General features: G+C 43.5%; 1 protein-coding gene across 1 annotated transcript in view; it reads left to right on the top strand.

Annotated features, from left to right (window-relative positions):
* LRP10 (LDL receptor related protein 10) overlaps positions 1–25,922 on the top strand; it is a gene marked incomplete in the record, with an annotated part of 319,622 nt that overhangs the window by 23,255 nt on the left and 270,445 nt on the right. Inside the window, 1 exon segment of the mRNA XM_044058042.1 lies at positions 17,255–17,293. Within this exon segment, the coding sequence (XP_043913977.1) occupies positions 17,255–17,293 (39 nt within the window).

Here is a 25,922-nt window from a genome sequence, read left to right as displayed (position 1 = left end):
AGGATCACATCAGTTGCCCTGTTAGACAGGGGTCCAGGGAAGTAAATACTGTGGGACGAAATAGCCAGGGAGTTGTTATGGCTAGGCTTGTATAGGACCCAGGGCCGATAGGTTCATAGGTTGGTACTAGGCTATGTGGGATGGGGAGCAACGTGTTCAGGGAGTATGGTCACCTCCTCAGCAGAAGGAGCACCACAACGTCAAAGAGATGAGAGCTTTTATGCTGACATGTCAGGCCTTTCGTCATCTTTTCTGTCCAGGGTCTCTCAAGGTATTCATAGATAATACCACAGTTAAGTGGTATATTAACAAATGGGGGGGGGGGGGTAAGATCTTAACAACTTTGTCAGCTGGCACTTCTGGTGTAGGATCTGGCAGTTAAGTATCAAGTAAGTCTTCAGGCAGTTTGTATTCCTTCAGATCAGAACATTGTGGCAGACACTGAGCAGGTCCTTCACTTTATCCCACAAATGGATGCTTCACAGAGATGTTTCTGGACTTTGTTCACCAATGGGGTATCCTCAAGTAGATCTCTTTGCCTCCCCTCTGAGCAGACAGCTTCCTCTGTTTTGTGCCAGAGTCCCAGGTCCTCTGGTATGGGAGATGGTCTTACTCTCATTTTCTTGGAAGAGGATGTTTCTTTATGCATTTCCTCTCCTTCCTGTCTATAATTTTCTTGGATAAATAGTAAAAACTGTAAGTGCATTAAATTGATCTTCACCATACTGCCTTATGGCATACAGTACTCTCCTTAATTTAGTTTGTTAAGCTGGTTGTAATCTTGTCTGGTGTGCTTGGTAAACTGCAATTTCTGTATGGAATATATACAGTCTTAAACCAATTACATAAATACATTTATTACCAGATTTAAACTGATCTGATTCTGGAAGTATACTTGTCTGTTTTTCATAACATAAGAGTTGAACCTGTGGCTTTATTGACGCACTATTTATGATGTACTATTTTATGTGTGGGATTTGATCACTTGACTGTACTGTCACTTTTACAATGTAGCATTGACATTTACATTCTGCAAACTAACAAAACATTATTTGATGTTTGTGAATGCTTTTTTTGTCTCTGTATTAATATATTTGTTTATGCATTGCAACACTTTAATACAAAGCTCTCGACTAAAACAAAACAATAACACAGAATTTATTTGCCAAATTTGTAATTGTAAACCCTTTAATTCTGCAAATTAACTTGATTGTCTTTCTGGTATGCCCTACACAACATACATGCATATGGTTAGCCTTTTTTTCCCCTGTCCTATCCAATTTTTCAAATTCTGTACATTTGCAAAAATCTTGTTACTGAAGTCTAAAACAACATATAACTAGCTCAGAGCTGTTATATTTCGAACTGTTAGCTGCTGTAATCTTTGACCTTTTAAATCCTGACAAAACTGCATGTGTCCTTTAATAAAGATCTGTGTGCAACTGAAGTTTGTCTATTAATTAGTATATTAGTCTGTAATTTTTCTGTAAACAATGAAATATTGTGATTTCTTTTAACCTTAAACAATGACAGATAAATGCTCTGGTTTGGTACTGGACTGCCACACCCTTTATAGATGACCTGAACATCCATTATTATAGAACTAGCAACAACACTGACTCTGGCTATGGAATGTGTTATTTCTTTACTTTGCTCTGAAACAGTAGTTTGCAATGAAGTCTGTATATTATTTCCCCTTCGTGCAATATTTGCACTGGCTTGTACACTGTTTTTGTCTGTGTTTAACCATATTGGTACTCAACTTTGTACTTGGAATTACATGTAAACAAGAATGCATTATATTCTGAACATTTGTATTTGAATCTGTAATGCAACTTAACTCTGTATGTTGAATTGTATGTGCTGAAGCATTTACACGAGTTTGTGTTATGTCTGAAACCGTACTGATAGAAGCTGACTTATTATGCAAATGCTTTGCTGTAGGCTGCTTCTGTGATTTAACCCTTTTGAACTAATAACCTTTAACTTTAACAGAACATTTCTGGAACACAAGTTTTTTAGACTGCATTAACTTTAAACCAAACATTTACTAACGTCTTAACTGTAGAAGTATTACTTAGCATGTTTAATAGAACAGGCATATAAATGACTTTTACTGATAAATTTAAACTTTTTTGAGCCGTTAACTAAAAAAGTGCATATAGGTTCATAGGTAGGTACTAGGCTATTGGCCCTGGTGCCTATATACGCTTAGCCAAAAAGGTTCCTTGGCTTTCGCCACCCAAGAAAATTATTTTCCCCTGTCAAGCAGTGCCGCAGAAGTGATCCCTGGGGGTGAATTTTCTATTTCCCATCCAGTCGTCAAGATTTTTCTTATAGGGCCAATCAGGAGCTTTGCTTGACATGAATGGGTAGTTCGTTCCAAAGTATTGGAAGTCTCTGGGACAGGAATCTATCCCTCCAGCATGTTCTATTTATTGTGGTGACAAGGTTTAGGTCCCTGGAGCGTGTGGTTTGGAGAGATTAGGATTTCTTTGTGTAGCATGTCCAACAGCTCTGGGTTTGACATAGCTTTTTTATGTTGGGCAGAGATCGCCTCTGATTAGGCGATATGCGACAGAGTAGAGCTGGAGGTTTTTGAAACGGTCTGCGTATGGCATCTGTTTGAGGGCCAGTATTACTCTTAGTGTGGTATTTCTGTGACCTTTCCAGTTGTTGTAGGTGTCTTGTGAGATACATGCCAAATGGGGCATTGTACTCTATAATGGGTCTGATGAGGGATGAGTAGAGAGGAACCATGACCTCCTTTTTTTCTAGAGGAGAACCCTTTTGTGATGTGTGCCACATAGAAGGATTTCCTGACTACTGTGGCGATGTGGTTATCAAAGGAGGGACTACTGTCCACCTGTGTCCCAAGGTCTCTTATCACAGTTTCAGTGTTTGGTGAGCTACTGCCTATGTGGTAGTTCATGGGTACAGAGTTTTTCCCAAAGGGGATGACAGTGCACTTCTTGGCATTGAGCTTGAAGCCATGAATTTGACACCAAGCATCCGCCTCTGTGAGGCCCTTTTGTAGAATGTCTAGATCATTAAGTGATTCTATATGGCTCCCAGTTTGCAGTCATCTGTGAACTTTGTTAGCCAAAGGCCTTCTGTGTTGGCCTGCTCTTCAGAGAAGTAGATGCTGAACAGGTGAGGACCCAGGACCAAACCCTGTGGTACTCCACTCGTCACTGGTCTGAAGTTGGACTTGGAGTTGGCCACTTTCACTGTGTGGGTTCTGTCAGTGTGCCAGTTGGCCACCCATCTTGTGACATAGGGATTTATGCCCAGTTTAGTGAGTTTGTCTATAATTCCAGAGTGGGGGATGATGTTGAAAGCCTTGGCAAGGTCAAGATAGGCTGTGTGTACTACCTTGCCCTCGTTTAAGGCTCTAGTGACTGCTTCAAAGAAGTCAGTCTGGTTTAGTAGACATGATCTACCTTTTACAAACCCAAACTGAGTGGGTTCCAGGGTTTGGAGGTTACCTATGTCTTTGTTTATAAGCTCCAAGATGATACGTTCCATGGCTTGCAGACCAGGCTCGTCAGACTAATGGTGCTATAATTTCCGGGGTCTGTGGTGGCACCCCCTTTGCGGAGTGGAAAACTGTCACTGTGCACCATTCAGTAGTCACATAGCCTGAGGTGAGGCTGTGATTGACCATGGTACTTTAGGTGGGGTGTAAGTTCTTTCTGAAGTTCGTGCAGTACACAGCCTGGGATGTTGTCTGGTCCCATGGATGCTGTGTTCTTGGCTTTGGAGAGTGCGGTCTTTACTTTTTAATCCGTGATTACAGGGACTTTCCATTCTTCTCGTATTAAGATGGGCCCTTTGGAGGGTGAGAGGGGGTAAAGCTAGCACTGAACCTATCTGCCAGGATGTTGGCAATATCGGTTGGTTCTGTATATTTAGTGCCATTGTGCTGTAGCTCAGTGCAGATCTGAGTGTAGCCATTGAGATGCTTGACATAGCTGTAGAATGCTTTGTGGTTGTCTTTGGAATCAGTGGCGAGTTTTATTTTCATAACTGCCTTTGGAGGATTTTATGAGGGATCTCAGCTTCTTGCTGAGGCTGACCCAGGTGTTCCTCCAGTCTTGGGATTTTACTTTTTTTTTTTTTTTGCAACAGCTTTTTCCCCTCTGTTGTAGAGTTTGTTTATAGCAGGGGACCACCACATTGGCTTCCTTTTTTTGGAGGATAGCATCTTGGTTCTGTTGGGGATGGCACTATCCATGCACTCGTGTATGTGCTTGTACAGTGCATTTGTGTAAGATTCAGCAGTCGTACCTCTATTTTCCGTCTGTGTGGGTGTCGTGAAGTTTGCCACTTCTTCTGTCTTAAGAAGTATGAAGTTGGCTTTTAGTTTTTGACGGTGGTTTCCTTAATGGGGGGTGGGATATGGATGTCTAGGGTGATTAGCTTGTGGCTGGATCTGACCCGCGAGGAGTTGACCACTGGTGTTGGCAACATTACCTATTATTGGTAATGACCAGGTCCAGGATATTGCTGCCCCTGGTGGGGGGGTGGACAAGTTGATCCAAGGTGTTGGAATTTATGAATTCCAGAAAACGTTGAGCGAATGAGTTAGCGAATGAGTTGGTACATGAGTAGTTTCCCAGTTGATGGTGGGGTAGTTGAAATCACCCATAATTAAGGTATTGGGCTGCACCCTTAATATTTTCCAGTATCTTAAGAAATGAAGAGTGGGAATCCTGGGGCATGGTGGGGGATCTGTAACAAGCTACAACCTGGACTGCAGTCTTGCCCAGTGTTAGTTGCACTTGGATAATGCGTTATGTTGAGCAACTAGCCTGGAGGTGTGGATATCCTTAATGACTATGGACACGCCTCTGCCTTTAGTGTTTTGGTCCAGGTTAGGTGGCCAAAATGTGTGGTATGAATTATAGTCTGTTAATGCAGGGGTGCTCTCTGGAGCCTTGAACCATGTCTCGTGTCACTGCACAGATGTCTATTTTCTCCTTCTTAAGGAGTGCCTCGAGTGAGTGCATTTTGAGGTTTAGACTTCTAGCATTGAGTAGCATTTCCCTCAGAGTTTGCTTGCTTGCTTGTACCTGTTGCGGTGTTGAATTTATAGGTTCATAGGTTGATACATACTAGGCTATCTACCCTAGAGCATTTATAAGCCTAGCCAGAGTATGTTTGGCTTTCACCACCCTTTCAGATTAGTTGACTGTGCCTCTGTATAGTAAGTCACAGAAGGTAGTCCTTTTAAGGTTAGTTTACTGTACCTCTGTCAAGCAGGGACACAGAAGAGATCCCAGGGGTAAACTTACGATCTCCAATCCACTTGTCAAGATTTCTCTTGAAGAATGCCCCATTACACTTGCAGCTGGGAGAGGCCACAAAAGTTCCTCACCAAAAAATATAAAGGGTCTCAAACATCTGTCTATGCTGCCCGACTGAAAAGACTCCAGCTCTATTCAGTCGTCACCGCTTGCTCAGAGGTGACCTTTGTCAAACCCAGATTTGATGAATATGCTTCACCTCAAAAATCTAGATCCAGAGCCACAAGGCCAAGGGGGGAGACTACCTCGACCACGGCTATTAATAGGGCGTGCTGGAGGGATAGATTCATCACCCAAAGACTCCTATGCTGTGGAATAAATATGTGAGGCAGAGCACCTCGCTGGCCTTGTTCAAGAGAAATCTTGACCAATGGATGGGAGATCGCAGATATACCCCAGGGATTACCTCAGTGTCACTGCTCAACAGAGGCACAGCAAAATAATGGGTATAGTTCCCCATACTAAAGGGGTGGCGTAAGCCACAAAACTATGGGCTAGGCTTGTAAATGCCCTCGGGCAGATAGCCTAGTATGAACCTATGAACCTATGAACCTAAGAGGGTCAGTGAGGGGCTCTGCCTAACATGGATTGGGATTTTGTTCCAGAGTGAGGGGAGCCACTGGGATATGAATCTGTCCCTCCAGCATGTCCTATTTATTTCTGTGCTGAGGTTCAAGTCCTTGGAGCGTGTAGCTCTAAGGGATTTGGATTTCCTGAGGTGAAGCATGTCCATTAATTCTGGGTTGGGCATGGCTTTATACGTCAGACATAGATCGCCTCTGAGTAGGCGGTACGCAACTGAGTAGAGCTGGAGTTTCTTTAGCCGGACTGCATAGGGCATCTGTTTGAGCCCCTTGATCCTCTTGGTGAGATACTTTTGGGGATCTTTCCAGTTGCTGCATGTGTCGGGTAAGGTACATCCCAAACTGGGTATTGCAGTCAATTATGGGCCTGATAAGTGATGAGTAGCGGGGCGCAATGACCTCTCTTGATCTAGATGTGAACCCTGTCGTGATAAGGTGGGCTATATAGAAGGTCTTTCTAACCACTTTGGCAACGTGATTGTCAAAGGAGAGATTGCTATCTACTTGGGTCACCAAGTCCCTAATTTACTTCTTCTATACTTAATGGATTAAATTTGTGGGCACTTTGCCTTTTCCCAAAGGGGATGACTATGCACTTTTTGGCATTTAGCTTTAGGCCATGGCTCTGGCACCAGTTATCAGTCTCTGTGAGACCCTTATTATTACGGCACCCAGTTTGCAGTCATCTGCGAACTTGGTCAGCCATAGTCCACCCGTGTTAGCCTGTACCTCGGAGAAATATATACCGAAAAAGAGCGGTCCCAGGACTGAGCCTTGTGGGACACCATTTGTAAACCTGCCTAAAAAAGTGCACTGTAGGGGTGGCAAGAGCCTTAGCCAGTGTCCGGAATCCCAGGGGTGACAGGTGCAGGCCATCTCTGGCAAAGCATCATTGTCTTTTGAACATGTCGTCCCAGGCAGACAGATACAGGATCCTCTTAGAATGACACCAGAAGCTTAGCCAATTGTTGAAGTTGATCATTTTGTCCTTGTACAGTGGTATCATTCTGGGCGATGGCAGGATGCTACTCAGGGCTAGAGTCATACCTGCCTGGGCTACAAGATCCGAGAGCTCCTCCATGTCTCTCTTCATGTAGTCCAGGGAGGTATGTCATGGGTCATTCACACCAACATGGACAATGACAGAGTCATATTTGTATTTGTTGCGGAGTGACCTGAGTGCGTGCATTATGTGGCAGATCCTGGCACCCGACAGGCAGCTGACAGTAACTTTCTTCTTGTTTAGCTTGGTGAGTGGGACATCAGTGTGCCTGACTATAGAGTCACCTATGACAAGTGTGTTTGGGTACATTGTTTTGCCTTATGGACTGAGGTTGAGTGGCACACTAACTTTGTGGGCTATGTGTTGTTTGGGTAGTGTTGTGGGGTGGTGGTTGTCTGCTTTTCAGCTTGGGAGGTCTCTGTAGCTTGGGCAGATTTTTGAGACCCTCAATGAATGTGGGTGTGTGCTTTGTGTTTCTATGTGTTAGTTTTGGTAGTGTGGGTTTTGAAGGACTGTGTGTTGAGTGTGGTGTGGTGCAGGTGTTAACCTTCTCCTCTTGACTGTCTAGCCCAGTCTTGGCTGGAGAGAGCTTGGCTTCCAGTTTGGCTATATAAGTGCATCTCTCTCACAGGTTGTAGTGTTGGGTGGTAGGAGGAGAGGGTTGTCCGTGTACATGAGGCAATTGCTACATTGCCCCAAGATGCCCAGATTCATCAGGTGGACAGGAGAAAACACCGGGAGCTGACCCATGGACATGCCTTATGTAACTTTGAGTCTTTTTAAATCTTTTTTTTTTTTTTTTTCTGTGTGACATCACACTGGAAACTTGAAAAGTTTGTGGAGATAGCTGTTAACTGGCTAATGTATGTTCTGAATGAACACTGCTGAAGTTTGTTGAAACTTTGTGCTGGTCTGTTGAAGTTATTTGAGGCTTTTTCTGAAGTAAATACTGGTGCTGTGCAATTTTAACAGCTGCAATTACTGTATGTAGAGGTCGTCTGCTCTGTCAGTTTTCTCTATGAAGTTTACATCTGGAATATTAGTGTTGTCTTAACGAAAGGTCTGCTCTGTAATACGAAACTGTAGTGCCATCATTTTGGCCTATTCTGTATGGAGTTAACAGTCTTGCGCTATGGAAAAACACTGGTGTGCAGCTGAAAAGTATGTTATGAAACATTTGCTATAGTTACTGATAGACTGGAAAAAGTGTTAAACTGTTAATGAAACCTTGAAGTTACGCTGGCTGCTGCACTAAAAACTGTATTTGAAATGGTTACTATTTACAGCTGTGTTTCTTGAAGTTTTGAAGAAGTGTTCCGAATGAACACAGGTGCATGTAGCGCTGATAAGGCTGCTTGGAATGAAACATTGCTGTTCTGTAGTTTGTTCTGTGGCACACGTGTAGTTGAACGAAACACTGCCATTCTGCAATTTCTTTGTAGAAGACACGTAGTCTGACTGCTGATGCAAGGTTGCTATGGGGTTTTGGAACTTACTTTAACTGTTTTACCCCATTTGTAGTGACTCGCCATTGAAAGAATTGACGAGACTGTACTATACTGGAATTAACTGGAAACAACTGAAATGAGACTGGCATGAAAGCATTTATCCGTTAATTACCCATGCTGAACAGGTGCCAGTCTCCTTTATGGACCAAATCTTGTGTACTTTTAGTATGAATTTTCCAAACACTGTAGGTCATCTAATAAGACTTTGCCCTTTTTTTCCATTTATCAATAAGCAGTTTATTTTAAGGGAATTATGACAGTGGTGAGATTATAATGCAGCAATCAAGCAGTGAGAAGGATTGTAGTGTATTCTTATTTGTGTGATATGTCTTGTATTTTTATATTTTATTTTACCTTTGTAGAAACTGTTTTGAGTTGTGACTGGGATTTAGGATTGCTGGAAGGTTTTTGAGTGGTGTGCTTTGATAGACTGCCACAGTTTGGGGATAAGAATGGAAAGGCTCCAGCTAGAGATGTGCAATTTTGGTTGTGGAGGTTGGAGTGAAAGACCTGCTCTGAATTCACTCCTGAGATAATAGGTTGGGGTGGTTGCAGTGAGCTTTTTTAAGAGAGGGGTGTGGTTTCTTGATGTAGGAGTTTGAAGAGCAGGAGGCCATAAGGAGATTGGTAACCACAAATCCAACCACGGAGATTGGTTCTGCCTAGTACAGGTAGTCTTTTGCCTTTTGCTGAGGTGAGGCAGTGGTGGTCATGCATTTGTGAATTGGTAATGAAGAGGCAAATTTTATTGGAGGAGATTTGTAGAGTTGTGTTTTTGATGAAAGTGGATGCAAATAAAGACCAGAAATATTCATGTTATGCCAGTAGAATGTCTTCTTGTGGCTGTCTTGGCTGGTAAATGGACAGATGGGGAGAGTTTTTGGGCTCAGAATAGGAGTCAGTTTAGTTTTGACCTGAAGTTTACAATGCGTTCTTTAAAAGTTAAGGGTTTAGTCAGATGCAGAGTTATCTGAAGGAGGTGATTTGTTCCTATTTGGTTCTTTTACTGATCTGTGATTTGGAGTGTAGAATCACTTTTTGCTATTTTTTCTTTGTTCCATAGACTCTTCAGTTGAAAAATGTTTTTACTGAATGTACAGGGATGAATGTATTTTACACTTGACTACAGCTCAGATTTTATGCATAAAATCTGAGCTGAGGTCAAGTGTGAGATGTTGTAGTGGTTAAAGAAGATGGATCTTTTACCAAATATGAACATTTTCTGCTCACCATAACATCAGGTCATCTGAAAAGTTGATCGGTCTTTGTCATGTTCATTATTTAGGTTCATACTAGGCTATCTGCCCTAGGGCATTTGTAAGCCTAGCCAGAGTGTGTTTGGCTTTAGCCACCCATTTTAAATTAATTTTGCTATGCCCTTTTTCGAGGTTAGTATACTGTGCCTCTGTCTAACAGTGACACAGAAGTGATACCGGGGGTAAACCTACGATCCCCCATCCACTCATCAAGATTCCTCTTGAAGAGAGTCAATGAGAGACTCTGCCTAACCTGGACTGGGATTTTATTCCAGAGTGAAGGGAGCCTCTGGGTTATGAATCTGTCCCTCCAGCATGTCCTATTTATTTCAGTGCTGAGGTTCAAGTCTCTCGAGCGCGTAGCTCGATGGGATTTGGATTTTCTGAGGTGCAGCATGTCCATTTAATTCCAGATTGGACATGACTTTATACGTCAGGCACAAATCGCCTCTGAGCAGGCGGTATGCCACTGAGTAGAGCTGGAGTTTCTTTAACCGGGCAGCATATGGCATCTGTTTGAGCCCTTTGATCGTCTTGGTGAGGTACTTTTGGGGTTTTTCCAGTTGCTGCAGGTGTCTGGTAAGGTACATCCCAAAAGGGGCATTGTACTCAATTATGGGCCTGCTGAGGGATGAGTAAAGAGGCACGATGACCTCCCCTGATCTAGATGTGAATCCCTTCATGATTAGGTGGGCTATATAAAATGTTTTTCTAACCACTTTGGCCACGTGGTTGTCAAATGAGAGATTGCTATCAACTTGGGTCCCCAGGTCCCTAATTACTTCTGTACTTAATGGATTACCACCTATGTGGTAATTTGCGGGCACTTTGTTTTTGCCAAAGGGGATGACTATACACTTTTTGGAGTTTAGCTTGAGGCCATGGCTCTGGCATCAGTTGTCTGTTTCTATGAGGCCCTTTTGGAGGATGCTTGTGTCGGCTGGAGAGTCGATTATGGTGCCCAGTTTGCAGTCATCTGCGAACTTGGTCAGCCACAGTCCCTCTGTGTTGATCTGTACCTCCGAGAAATATATACCGAACGAGAGGTCCCAGGACTGAGCCTTGTGGGACGCCACTTATAACTGGTTTGGAGTCTGACATGGCTCCAGCAATTCTAACCATGTGGGTTCTGTCCTTGAGCCAGTTTGCAACCCATCTAGTGACATGGGGGTTTATATTTAAGCTGGTGAACTTATCTATAATGCTAGATTGGGGTATTGTATCGAAGGCTTTTGCGAGGTCCAGGTAGGCTGTGTGGACCACCTCCCCTCGTCAATGGCCTTGGTGACTGTTTCAAATAAATCAACCAGGTTTAAGAGGCAGGATCTGCCCTTAACAAAGCCGAACTGGGTAGGATCCAGTGTCTGTAGGTCCCCAATATCTTTATTTATGAGGTCCATGATGATCCTTTCCAGAGCTTTGCAGACCAAGCTAGTCAGGCTTATGGGGCGATAGTTTCCAGGATCTGTTGAGGCACCACCTTTGTGCAGAGGGACCACTGTTGCTGTACGCCACTCTTTGGGTACATGTCCTGTGGTAAGGCTGAGATTGAACAGTAGTTTTATGTTTGGGTTTAGCTCTTCTTGGAGTTCATGTAGGACGCAGCCCGGGGCATCGTCTGGTCCCATTGATGCTGTGTTTTTTTTGCTTTGGAGAGGGCGGCTCTTACCTGAGCATCTGAGATGTCAGGGGGGCAGCACTCTGCTGGGATAGATATTTGCCCTTTTGGTGGGGAGGGGGGAGAAGTTTGTGCTGAATCTGTCAGCTAGGATGCTGGGATAGATATTTGCCCTTTTGGTGGGGAGGGGGGGGAGAAGTTTGTGCTGAATCTGTCAGCTAGGATGTTGGCAATGTCTGTAGGTTCGGTGTATTTTTTGTCATTTTGGACTAATTCTGAGCATATCTGGGAATTCCCATCCAGGTTCCTAACATAACTAAAGAAAGCCTTGTGGTTATCCTTGGTGTCCTGTGCAATTTGTCTCTCGAAGCTGGCCTTAGACGATTTTATGAGTGCCCGTAGTTTTTGCCAACACTGATCAGAGATGCCTTCCCTTTTTGGGATTTTGCTCTGTCCTATGTAGTAGCTTCCTCCTTCTAGTGTATAGTTTGTTTATGGCTGGGGTCCACCAGACAGGACGTCTGCCTTTGGAGGATTCGGTCTTGGTTTTATTTGGGATTGCATGATCCATGCATTCCTGAAGGTGTTCATAGAATGCGTTTATAAAGGATTCTGCGGTCTGGGCCGTATTTTCCACAGGCCTGGGGACTTTGAAGGATTCCACCTCGGTTTTGAGGAGTGTGAAATTTGCCTTATAGAAGTTTTTCACTGTGGTTTTCTGTGCAGGGGGTGGGGTCGGGATGTGAATATCCAGTGAGATTAGTTTATGGTCTGATCTTACCAGTGAGGGATACACTTCTGGTCTAGAGCATAGAGTCCCCATGTTGGTGATGATCAGGTCCAGTATGTTTTCCCCTCTTGTGGGAGTGGTAACAAGTTGTTCCATAGCGTTTGAGTTATAAATTCTAGGAACCTTTGAGCTAGGGTGTTGGAGCTAGAGTAATGATCCCAGTCTATGTTCGGGTAGTTGAAGTTGCCCAATATAATGGTGTTTGGAGAGACCTTCATATTTTCCAGTGTTCTCAGGAAGGCCAAGTGGGGTTCCTGGGTTTGGGAGGGTGGTCTGTAGCAGGCTATAAACTGGAAGGCAGTTTTACCCACTGTTGGTTGCAGATGGATAGTCTCTGATGCTTTGCGCTGTGCCACCAACCTGGAGGTGTGGGTATTTTTGATGAATATTTATTTATTTTATTTATTTATTTAACATTTGTTGACCGGGAAAGTCCAACTAGGTTCCACAGATCCTGTTTTCAGTGGAGGCGCGGGGAGAAATGCTCCAGAAGCATGTCTTTAGAATGTGGGAGGAAACCCACGCGAACGCAGGGAGAACATGCAAACTCCACACAAAAGGCACCCCAGCTGAGAATCGAACCAGAGAACCTCTTGCTGTGAGGCGACAGCATTAACCGCTGCACCACTGCGCCGCCCAATATTGATACTCCCCCCTCCTTTTCTGGTTTGGTCCAAGTTTTGGGGCTGAAAAGCATGGTATGAGGTATAACCTGGTAGTGCTGGGGTTCTCTCGGGAGCCTTGAACCAGGTTTCTGTTACTGCACAGATATCGATGTTCTCCATGCTAAGGAGAGTTTCGAGTGCATGTATCTTGAGGTTTAGACTTCTGGCGTTGAGTAGCATTACTCTTAGTTTCTTATCCCTTGTGATACCTATGGAGGTGGGTTTGTCTTTTGAGCCTTGCCTAAAAAAGGCACTATGGGGGTAGCAAGAGCCTTTGCCAATATCTGAAAGCCCAGGGGTGACAGGTGCAAGCCGTCCCTAGCGAAGCATCATGGCTTGTTGAGCATGTCATCCCAGGCTGACAGGCATTGGATCCCCTTTGAATGACACCAACACTTAAGCCAATTGTTGAAATTAATCATCTTGTCTTCATATTGTGGCATCATTCTTGGTGAGGGTAAGATGCTACTCAAGGTCAGGGTCATACCGGCCTGGGCTACATGCTCAGAGAGCTCCTCTTTGTCTCTTTTCATGTAGTCCAGGGAGGTACATCTCAGGTCATTCACACCAGCATGGACAATGACGGAGTCATATTTGTACTTGCCTTAGAGTGACCTGAGTGCTTGTGTTATGTGGCGGATCCTAGCGCCCGACAGGCAGCTCACCGTGACCTTCTCCTTGTTCAGCCTGGTGAGCGGGACGTCAGTGTGCCTGACGATAGTCACCTATTACAAGTGTATCAGGTGTGTTGTTTAGCCTTAAGGGCTGTGACTGTTCAGCACACTGGCTTTGTGAGCTATGTGTTGCACGTGTTTTGTTTTGGCGTAGCGGTTGCTTGGGTGTCTGCTTTGGAGGTCTCTGCTACTTGGGCAGATTTTTATTTAGAGTCTCCGAGTATGTTTTTGTGAGTTTGTGTTTGGTTTGCTGTCGTGGTAGGTCTATGTGAGACTAGAATTGTAGTGAGTGTGGTTTCCTTCTCCTCCTGACTAGTTAGGCCAGTACTGAGTTGAGAGAGCTTAGCCTCCAGTTTGGCTGTATGGTTGCATCTCTCACGTGTTGGAATTTGTTGGGAGGAGGAGAGGGCTGTCTGTGTACATGAGGCAGTTGTAACATTGCCTCAAGATTCCCAGATTCACCAGCTGGACCTTAGAGGAGATTGACAACTGACCTGTGAAAATGCTAGAATAGTATTGGGAATTCCTTTATATTTGAAAAAAAGGGTCAATGGGGAACAAGGTACTCAAGGGGAGTTTGTGAGGGTGTAGTGCTTTTAATTTTTTAGTGCTGACTTATATAATTGCTTTAGTGAGCAAGTGCCAGGTAACTTAAATGCAATGTGTTACAGGTGACTTAAATGCAAAAACGACAAACAGTAACTTTCTTTCAAGTGAAACAAGGAAATAAGTACAGTAAACAATGCAGAGATCACTAGGGACCCACAGAAGCGCTGAAAAGCCGCGTTTTAGGTGGAATTAGCATTTCAGGGAAATAACAAGCAAACAAGCATACAAACAAAGCTAGATTCAGCAGGCCTGGGTCTAGTCTATGCTACAGCAAACAAGGTGTACCAATTTCAGTAAGAAACCATTCAGATATGCAGGCACTATAATCCTTTAACCAGAAATTCCCAGCTCAGAAGGGCAGAGTCCAGCCTCTCCTCCCACAAGAGTGCAGACCACAAACCTTCTTAATGTAAAATAACTGTCCTGAAGCCCAAGTGCTTAAACCAGAACTAATACAGTTTTAGAATAACAGACACTGAGCCCTCAATCAGCAGTTCTTAACTTAGAAGGATGTAAAATACCTGTCCTGCCAACACAGTGCAGGCCACAAACCTTCCTAATGTAAAACAACTGGTCTGAGCCCAAGTGCTTAATCCAAAAGACTTAGAATGATAGCTACACTTTAGTCAAGTTACTACCAAGCAGTAATAAATACAATTGAGTACTTTAAAGAATGCCTGGATTAGTGCTCAAGTTATACAAACAAAGCTAGATTCAGCAGGCCTGGATCTAGTCTATGCTACATACAGCAAACAAGGTGTACCAATTTCAGTAAGAAGCAGTTCAAATATGCAGGCACTATAAGCCTTTAACCAGAAATTCCCAGCTCAGAAGGGCAGAGTCCAGCCTCTCCTCCCACAAGAGTGCAGACCACGAACCCTCTTAATGTAAAATAACTGGCCTGAAGCCCAAGTGCTTAAACCAGAATTAATACACTTTTAGAATAAAAAACACTGAGCCCTCAATCAGCAGTTCCCAACTTAGAAGGATGTAAGCTACCTGTCCTGCCACTACAGTGCAGACCACAAACCTTCTTAATGTAAAGCAACTGGTCTGAAGCCCAAGTGCTTAAACTAAAAGGCTTAGAGTGAGTTACACCAAGCAGTAATAAATACAATTGAGTACTTTTAAAATGACGCAAAAGCAAAATAAAGTTGGAAGAAACGCAAATACAGTAAAAGCAGATACAAATTTTTTTTTTTTTTTTTTGAGTGAGCAAATGAGATGGGTCCAGGAGGAGTATCCAAGTGCAAATTTACAAGAGGGGTGGGCAGTTTCAAAGCCACCAAGACAAAAACAAGGAGAGTGGGTGGTAACCTACTGAAAAACAGAGTCACAGCTTCCAGCTAAATATTCCTCGATGCAACACAAACAAATTACTTTAAATCGTGTATTATTTGATAAAAGTGCAGATAAAAGTTACTTAGCTTCATTTATGCGTTCAATTGATAGCATACAGGTCTTAGCCAGCCAAAGCTCACAGTTTAAACAGAAGATAATTCACTGTACCACTTGTATAAGACAGAAACTGAATAACAATGAAGGAAACTACCCCCACTATCACTGGCTATGCAGGTTTTTTAACAAGCTTTAATTGAAAATACCACTTGTACTACTGAAAAACAGAGTCACAGCTTCCAGCTAGATATTCCTCAATGCAACACAAACAAATTACTTTAAATCGTGTATTATTTGATAAAAGTGCAGATAAGTTACTTAGCTTCACTTATGCGTTCAGTTGATAGCATACAGGTCTTAGCCAGCCAAAGCTCACAGTTTAAACTTGTGATACTTTTGGTACAGAGTCATCTCTGTACTCCATCTCTTCTTCTTTCCTCATCTGAGCAGTACAACAGGAAGAAATGGAGAGTGTGGACTGTGTTGCATGATGGGAAGAGGAGACTGTCTGCCAGATTGAGAGAGTTTTTAATCTTTAAATAATAAAAAGTTCCAGGATGCACGAAAAATACTAGTAACCAAAAGTGATGCACCCAGTAGCCATCAACGAAAACTCAACTTTATTTTGAATCAAACACCAGCAAAATCCATTAGTTGTTGAGCGCTTTCGTCATAAATAATGACTTCATCAGAACAAGGATAATTCACATGCTTGAAGAGGTCTATATATACCTAAAAAGTTAGCACATGTTAAACTAATGAATTGGGTTAAATCAATCAGTTAAGAAAAAACTTGCTTAATGACACACTCCAATATAAAATAAATACTAAATTCTCAAGTATAAAAGTCTATGTATATGCATGCACAGCTCTTGTGAAACATAGTATATGAAAATGCATAGTTTTAAAATAATTTTTTGTTTTGTATTTAAAATGTATAAAATAATGTATATATAAAATGTAAACTTTTCAGGTATATATAGACCTCTTCAAGCATGTGAATTATCCTTGTTCTGATGAAGTCATTGTCTATGATGAAAGCGCTTAACAACTAATGGATTTTGCTTGTGTTTGATTCAAATAAAGTGGAGTTTTCCTTGATGGCTACTGGGTGCATTACTTTTGGTTACTAGATGGAGGGCCGCCTTATAACTCTAGTGTTTAGTAAACAAAAGGAATGTATTTACAAAGACTGGTCGCAAACCTGTTCACAGCCTGTATTGTGTTTTCGTTGCTGTTATATTTTGTTGTATGTGAACAGTACAAAATTTATTATTAAAAAAAAAAAAACTAGTAACAAAGGAGTTATCCAGTGTCCAGTGCAAAGCACAAAATAATTATTAGCTTCTGTTTCTGGTTGCCCTTACAATTGCACAGTTTGCTGTAGAATAAATCTTCCTGATGGAATGTGGGTTGTGGATGTCATTTGAGCAGAAGTGAAAGTGGCTTTGATAAGATCAATCCCACTTCATAGCACTGATATTTGACCTGTTGCTGCTTGTTACTTTGGATTGATATTTAGGATATTTGAATCTTGGCCCTTTAGGGGAGTGAAACATTGTGGATGGTAAATAGAAATCAACACTCTGACAGGCTGGGTTTCAGTGGTAGTAAAGTATGCATGCACAGGTTACCATAATGGGTTATGCCTTGTATTAAATATATATCTGTAAATTGTTAATTATGGCAGTCCATTAAATATCCGGTTGTGTACATGTCCTGAGCCATATGTTTTCCATTCTTTATAACCTCTAGCATAAATTACTGTTTTAGCATGTGAATTAAAAACCCAGTGCTTCTTTATCTTTTTCCTAACTAACATTGTTTTACTTTTTCCCAGCTACATATGCAGCAGCAACAACTTTGAACCTCCAAACAGGTAAAAATATGTATTTATTTTAACTCTTTGCCTTCATGAGAATTGAGTGTGTTTGTCCTTCCATGAAAAATGTTACTTCTCTCTTATTTTAGGGAAAATTGGCATTATAACAGTACATTCACATGTCCATTAAAAGTTTGCTTCTCTTAAAATCCATGAAGAATAGCAAAGCTCATTTGTAACTTGAACTTCAACAGTTGATAACCCTAGTAACTTGTCAGCATTCTCTTTGATATGATCTTATTCATTGGTTTATCGGGGTAAGCTTATTTATCTTTTTGTCTGAACACTTATATACCATAACGAACCAAAAACAAGCAGCAACCCCAAAAATCTGTACTTCCTTTCTAAAGACTTTGCAGCTATGTAAGTGGCTAAAACAGAAAATAGTTGAAATAAAACTGTATGAAAAATATTTAACTGAGATATGACAGCATAAATTTCATCAGGATTTAGATGGTTTTGTACACTGAGTATGCCTTATGTTTATTACTGTAACGAACCAAAAACAAGCAGCAAGTCCAAAAATCTGTACTTCCTTTCTAAAGACTTTGCAGCTGTGTTAAAACTAGCACTAAGTGGCTAGAACAGAAAATAGTTAAATATTTTTCATACAGTTTTATTTCAACTGAGATATATGACGGCATAAATTTCATCAGGATTTAGATGGTTTTGTACACAGAGTATGCCTTATGTTTAGAATGCCTTACTCCACAAATTATGAAATATTGTAATGTATTTGTGCGTCAATTTTGTCAAATTAGAAACTCCTTGCAAATATCCCCTCTAAAAGAAGACCTGCTTTTACAGGGGAGCTGCATTCCTCAACTTCCTTTTACTTAAATATAGTAACTCCAGAGATGTCCTTTTAGTAGAGAATGGTCTAGTTTCATTTTTGATGAAAACAGAATTCAGTTAACTGAGATGCTTCATATTTACTATTTCTTGCTTTACTTCCGTCTTCCTTTTTGTGTGTGACAGTACAGACCTCCCATACTGCTTTATATGCAGACACATTTAAATACTGCAGCTGTCCCCCCCTCCCCCATATAGCTGCCCTCATTCACTCCTCTTTGTCTTCTGCCAGTGCTGTTGAATGTGTATGCTTGCCTCCATTATTTCTAGTGGTAAGGTATTCCAGTGCACCCCTCCCCCGTTTACCCCTCTGTTTCTCCTCCTGAATTCAACTAGTCTAATTTCCCTTTTATTGTACAGTGTGTATATGCTGTGCGTTTTCTGCCCATTCTGTTTTGCACCGAAAATATTATCCATCTCTTTTTGACCTGTATTTATAGTCTGTTCACTCCATTCTTTTCATTATCATTGTTATTCACGTTTGCAACCTTTTTTACTGGACTAGTATTTCTCAAAAGTGTTCCATAACTCTATATAGTACTCCATGAAGAGCCAGAGTGTAGTATTTTATGTGGTGGGAGGGTGACAACTTCTCTAGAATTAGTTTAAGGACCCTGCATTTTGAGAGTTGTTGCTATTGCACTTTTACCTTCCTCTTTGTCTTAGATTAGGTGTGTGGTAGTGACCAAGTAGATGTATTTTCTCTAGCTTTGTGCCTCCCATTTCACAATGATTTTCTTGTTCTTGAGTGCATTGTACTTTATAATCTGATGTTGTTAATCTTCTTTCCATTCATCACTGATGGGTTCGGTTCTTAGCCCCTCGGAACCGTGTCAGCCTAATAACAAGCTCGCGTACACTAAAAACTCTTGAGCTAAGCTACTATCCCTGTTACTTCCAATCTTGTAGCCATATAGCAGCGTTTCACAGAGCTCTCAAGCTGTTATTTTTCTTGATACTTTTGTATTTTTGGATATTTTCCTTTCTATTTCACTCGTTTTACTGTTACTGTATCTTTCTAACTAGCTCTACCCATTGGGTAATTCTTTTACCATCGTTGATACGCCCTCTCCTTACCCTTCTGGTATCGCTTGATACCATCGTTGGTATCTTCTTTCCATTTCGTCTTCCTTTTCTTGCCTTTTTAGGTGTTTTTTGTGTGTGTGTAGAAATGTCTGACAAAAAAGGAACTCTGGGGTTTAAACATTGCACCTCTTGCAGTGGTAAACTCCCAAACAGCGACTCTCACCATGACTGTGTTTATTGTCTGGGGGTTTCTCACCTCTCAGTTAAATCCCTTTGCCAAATTTGTCAAAGTTTCAGTCAGCTGACGCTGAATGAAAGGAAAAATAAATTGATTCTGAAAGGCTTTCTCGCTTCTCCTTTCTCAGAGGCCCTTTTTGTGTCTGAGGTCACAACCCCTCCAGTAAAGGACAAGAAACACCCCCATTCTAATCCCTCTTTACCAGCTGGTGATAAGAGTAAGACACACAAACATAAGGCCCACAAAACTTCCTCGGAGCACAGAATTGCTACTTCGGCTCTGACTACTACTACTGTTCCGAGCTCTGCTCCGATTGTTACATTGACTCAAGCCATGGACATTACCGGATTTTCAACGTCGGCGCCACCCTCTGCACTTATTGCTACGGCACCGACCTTGCTTTCCACTTCAGCTACGGTGCCAACCTTGCTTTTGACTACAGCTACGGCACCGACTTTGACTTTGACCACACCGAAAACTGTTCTGACCCATGCAATTTCCTTGGAACCGATGACATCGACTCCAAATGCCTCTTCAGCACCAAATCCTTTCTCTACTTCACTGATTCCCTTGCTACCTGTCTCCAAATTAGAGACTACAGTGCCATTAGCTCCAACACCATGGACCCGATACTCCCCTTCCATGGATCCGTTCCTAGGTCAGATGTACAGCCCCTTTTTTGGACCAACCTGACTCCCCTTCAGGTGTGTCCACGAGGTCCACCAGGAGTCTATCCAAACTCGATGTGGTGTGCCTGTTGGATCAGCTGTTGATGGCCAGAGGGATACCAAATGTTCCTAAGACCCCTCCCCCTCTGAGATTTGGGTCTCTCTCTCCCAGGATTCCGTATATTCCTCCTTCGGATCCGTCTGTTCCGAAGCCTATTGCTTTGACTTCCTTTGTGGAACCCCACTACTTGGTGCCGACAGTGACCGTCACTGAGGCTTTGAGGCCACCCATTTGGTTTTCGGTTCCAACGGAACCATCCCATCAGACTCATGGTTGGGGGTGGAGTCCTCGGTCCAGGGCATAGGTATGAGTGTTTTATCGGTTCCATCCTCAGATCCGGGGATAACATCTGCCCCGATCCTGCTTGAGGATCCATCCCCAGGAGCGGGTCTGAAGTAACAGGGTGTGACCCCAGTTCTGAAGTTGTCCTTTTCGGTTCCGAGCTCCCACTCTTCAGGTGGGCCTGCTTTTCAGGTGATGGAGAGGGTGCTTGCTTCGGGAAGCGCTCCTCCGATGTTGGAACTTCCCCTTGCTCCCTCAGAGCTACAGCTACCATGAGCCACCTCCCTGGGATACGGGCAGGAGAAGCCTCAGGAAACCCCAGTTCGGGGTACCCATCCTTCCGAGTCTTCCTCTGATATTCCCACTGAAGAACCTCCTCAGAAAAAGGCTTGCAAGAGGAAGCACATTGATTCTCCTGAAGAGTCTTTGAGAGAAGAAACCAATTACGATGATGGGGAGGGGTCCCCACGGTCACCCCCAGATGATGTCTCCTTAGGAGACATCCTGGGAATACTAAAACAGAGGGGTGGCTGGAAGCCCTCTAACCCTTCCTCAGAGGAGTCAGTTCTTCCTGCAGGCTTTTCACTCTCGGCCTTCTACCTCTTGGGTGACCCCACCTGCCTACGAATTAATACAACACATCATGCAGTGTGCTTGGCAGAACCCTGACTCTATTGAGGCCATTCACTGGAGACCTGATAAGATACCCCCCCCCCCCCCCCAGGAGGAGCATCCTCACTGGTCCAGAGGTTTGCCAGTTGACGCTATGGTGGTGGCTGTGGCCACTAAAAAGGATCTAGCGGAGGAAAGTTCTACTGTTCACCCGCCCAACAGAGTCCTGGCTGTGGACAGGTTGGGGAAGCGAGTTTTTGCTTCAGCGACCTTTGCTGTCAGGTTCCTGAACTACTTGGCACATTTCACAAAGCTCCAAAGAGATTTGATTACCAAATTTTCTGGAGCCCTCGTGGCTCAAATTTCTGACAGGGCACTGGACAAGGTTGCCTCTCAACTTACCACCCTTGAATCTGTTTCCAATTTGTCCATGAGCCTGCTATCCCATGCAACTGAAGGGGCGGCAAGAGCTGCGGGTGCAGGCATAGTCATGGTGCACATCTGTGACCTTGCGGACTCCTTCAAGTCCTCCTTTTTGAATGCCCCTATGGAACCATCATCCTTATTTGGTTCTTAAGTGAAGGGCACACTGGCCAGGTGCGAGCAGGATGGAAAGACTCTGTCTGCCGTTGGCCTATGTTTTTCCAAGCCTCAACGTTCTTTTTCAGGAACCAGAGGAGTGGGAAAATCTGGCACAAGAAATCTCAGGGTCCTTTCCATAACGCACATGGCGAGGAATTCCCCCTGAGGCAGAGGGGGTTCCAGTGGTGGAAGATGCCCCTTTAGGGGCAGAGGGGATCCCCGAAACCAAGACTCAAGGGATTCCTTCTCTGGGAGATCTCATCAACGCTCCCAAAGCTTTGCCCGATTGCTTTTCTCTGGAAGCAGTCGGGGCGCATTTCTCTCTGCATCAAACATCCTGGCACTCTATTACAAATGATCGATGGGTGCAGAGAATAATCTCCAGCGGTTACTACATCCCTCTAACCTCCCGTCCAAAACCTACAAAGAACCTTCCCGATGTTCCACCCAACCAAAGGGAAGAAGCGGCTTCAGAGATAAGAAAGCTGTGTCAAAAAAGAGTCATCCAAACAGTCCCTCCAGACCAATGCGGATCCGGGTTTTACTCCAGATTCTTTTTTGTGCCAAAGAAGACCGGGGACTGGAGACCCATTCTGGATTTCAGCCATTTAAACAAATCAGTTGTACAAACCAAGTTTCGCATGGTCACTATTCAATCCATTCTCCCATTTTTAAGGGAGGATGTTTTGATGTGATAGACCTCTGAGATGTGTATTACCACATCAAAATAGACAATCGCTCCAGGAATCTCCTTCACTTCTGACCAGGAGCCAATCATTACCAGTTCCTAGCCCTGCCATTCGGTATCTCGACAGCCCTGAGTGTTGACAAATTCTCTAGCAGTGGTGACAGCTCATCTGAGACTTCAAGGATTCCAGGTGTTTCCAAATTTAGATGATGGGTTCCTCTCCGCCCCCACCAAGCGTCTTCTGGCTATGACCCTCCGATACACCCTTTCACTAGCTGAGCCTCTAGGCATCATGATACACTGGGAGAAATCCAACTTAGAACCTACCCAACAGCTGGAATTTATAGGGGTAGTTTTCAGTACCCCGATCCTAACTGGCATCTCTACCGGCTCACGGACTTCAGAGGTTAAGATCACAATTGCGTGTGATACTCTGTCAAAAAAAGGTATCGGCAAGGGAAGTTCTCCAGGCTCTGGGGACCATGGCTGCAGCCATTCCAATAGTTCCTCTGGCAAGGTTACACATGAGACTGTTACAATGGCTCCTATTGTCCCAGTGGTTTCCAAATCATCATCCCCTAAACTCACAGGTGCTCATAACCAACTCTTGCAAGCAAGATCTCCTCTGGTGGATGAGGCCAGATGCAGAACTTTGGTGGCATCCCTTTCAGACCCCTCAACCCAACACCACTGTGACCACGGATGCTTCTCTGATAGGGTGGGGGGCATTTTCAGGGAAAGACGGTCCAAGGCACTTGGTCAAGCTTCGAGGCCAATTTGCATATCCGTGTTCTGGAGTTAAGAGCGGTGCTATTAGCATCGCAGGCATTATATCCTCTTCTTCCCCCTGGAACAATTGCAATTCAGTCAGACAATATGTCAGTAGTGTGGTACATCAGCAAGAGGCCATGAGAATTTGGCACTGGGCGATGGCTTCCGACCACTTTCTTATAGCAGTGCACATCCTGGTTAGTTCCAGTGTGATTGCGGACAGGTTGAGCAGATGCATTCCCCTTCCACATGAGTGGTCTGTCAATCCCAAAGTGATGGCAGAAATTTTCAGCCGATGGGGCCAGCTCTGCTGCAACCTCTTCACCTCCCCTTCAAACACCACATGCAGCAGCTACTTTGCCCTTTTTCCCCTAGAGGGGGAGTCCCCGAGAGATGCTGTGACTCGCAATTAGCCCACTGGTCTCTTCTACGCTTATCCCCCAATTCCCTTGATACCTCTATTCTTAAAGAAAGCCACTCGGTTGAGATGCAAGGTGATCCTCATTACCCCATTCTGGCCTCGTCAAGTGTGGTTCCCCTTCCTCCGGCCTCATCTGTTACAGCCTTCATGGATCCTGGACACTCGTCCAGACTTAATTCTCACCCCCAAGGGTTGACTCACCTGATTCTGTCCACTCTCAAGCTGACAGCTTGGTTTCTCCACTTCTGTTAGTCACCAGGCCGGAAGCACTTTCCTCAACGGTTCGCGACAGCATTCTGGCCTCCCATAAACCATCCACCAGAAACCTTTACAGAGATAAATGGAAAAGGTTTTCTCTTTGGTCTAAAGAACGGATGCTAGATCCCTTCTCAGCCCCTGTCTCTGTCATCCTTCAATACCTTTCTGGGTTCTTTGAAAACTGAGCCTCCGCTTCTACCATACGAGTCCATTTAGCAGCAATTTCCAATTTTCATAACTGAGTACAGGGCATCCCAATTATGTCCATTCACCTGTGCAAAAACTTTCTCAAAGGAGTGTTTCACAGCAGACCTCCAATTAGACGTCCCTTAGAGACATGGAATCTAAACCGCAGTCTCTTTCTCAACCCCTCCTTAGAGCCTGCTGCCAAATGTGATCTCAGATTTCTCTCATGGAAATCTCTCCTTTTGGTAGGTGTCACTTCAGCTAGATGCATCTCAGAATTACAGGCCTTATGCATCAAGAGACCGTACCTGATATTTCATAAAGACAGAGTATCTCTAAGTACCAATCCATCCTTTCTCCCCAAAGTGGTTTCTGATTTTTCTGTGAATCAATCTATTGAGCTCCCAGTGTTCTTTTTTTTTTTTCCGAATTATTCCAATAAAAGAGAATACTGCCTACACTCCTTGGATGTGCATAGACAACTGTGCTTTTACCTAGACAGGACTAAATCTATACGCAAGACAGACCAGCTTTTCATTTCCTTCTCTGGCCCAAGGATGGGATATGCTGGGTCAAAAGTCACTTTATTTCCTATTCATACTCTCGTACAAATGAACCTAGACCTCACAATATCAAAGCACATTCAACTAGAGCTATAGCAACCTCTGTAGCTTTTCACTCCAGAGCCTCTATGGACGACATTTGTGCAGCATCCATTTGGGCTAAACCACACACTTTCATCAAACATTACAAGTTGGATATGGTCTCCAGAGGAAGAGTGGTCTTTGGCTCAGTGGTGCTCAGGAATGTGCTTCCATAAGGACCACCCAGGTTTTTCAGGTAGCTTGGGATTCTGACCCATCAGTGATGAATGGAAAGAAGATTAACAACATCAGATAAAGAAGTTATGTCTTACCATAGAGTTCTGTCTGTGTTGTTGTTCTTCCATTCTTCACATCCCACCCTCCATTCCCCCACTCCGTTCCCCCACCAAAGACTCCTGGTGGATTTCATAGGTCTTTGGTGTTTCAGGGTTTTTCCACAGCAATGGGCTCTGCTTTACTTCTATATGTCTTATGCAAACTCAATCTGAGATAACGGGAAGAAGGGCGTTGTGGGTAGCAGCTTAGCTCGAGAGTTTTTGGTGTACGCGAGCTTGGTATTAGGCTGACACGGTTCCGAGGGGCTCTGAACCGAACCCATCAGTTATGAATGGAAGGAGATCAACAACACAGATGGGACGTTATGGTAAGACAGCTTCTTTTTTGTAACTGAATTCCAGTTTTCCTGCCAGTTTAGAGACTTCTGCTAGGTCCTTTATCAGTCTGTTCCATTGGTCATTTACCAGTGCACCTAATACTAAATAATCAGCAAGTAGGTTTGTTTTGTTCCCATTTCTTCATATCCATTATGTGTGTATATAAGTTACTTGATCCCAGACCATCACTCTCATTGCTGTTACCCGATAAAATTTCTTTCACTTTAGGCTGTTCTGTCCTGCTTGATTGCAAGCTCCAGCCAGCAACAAAACATGGGTAGTGGATGTTCATCGTGCATACAGCTGCAGTCATAACAGATGGGTTTTCCTGCCGTCAGGCGGGTCCTCGGCCGAATTCCAAAGTCTAGGTCCGGCGTCGGATGTCTACAATATATGTGGCTATGACCTCTGTGTTTATAAAAAATTTGGCCACTGAAATCATTTGTGAGGCAGCCCCTTGGGACCATATCTTTAAGTGCTATAAGCCAGTCATATGAGTAGCTTACCACAGCATTAGAATGTTTGAGTTTGATATCTGCTCAGTCCAAATATAGGCCAGGCTTTATCACTGCTGTTTTTCATTACATGCTTTAGATTCCATGTGAATAGCTTCCTTCTGTTGCCTTGGTTCCCCCTGCTGGATAAGGAATAATGTTTGTGTAACTCATCATAACCGTAGAAGTTTGAGTATGAGTTCCCAGACTTCTTTCCCCTAAATTTTTT

Source organism: Protopterus annectens, chromosome 16.part0 (genome assembly GCF_019279795.1).
Source record: "Protopterus annectens isolate FY-2018-M chromosome 16.part0, PAN1.0, whole genome shotgun sequence".
Lineage (NCBI taxonomy): Eukaryota > Metazoa > Chordata > Ceratodontiformes > Protopteridae > Protopterus > Protopterus annectens.
This window is presented reverse-complemented; position numbering and strand designations above follow the sequence as displayed.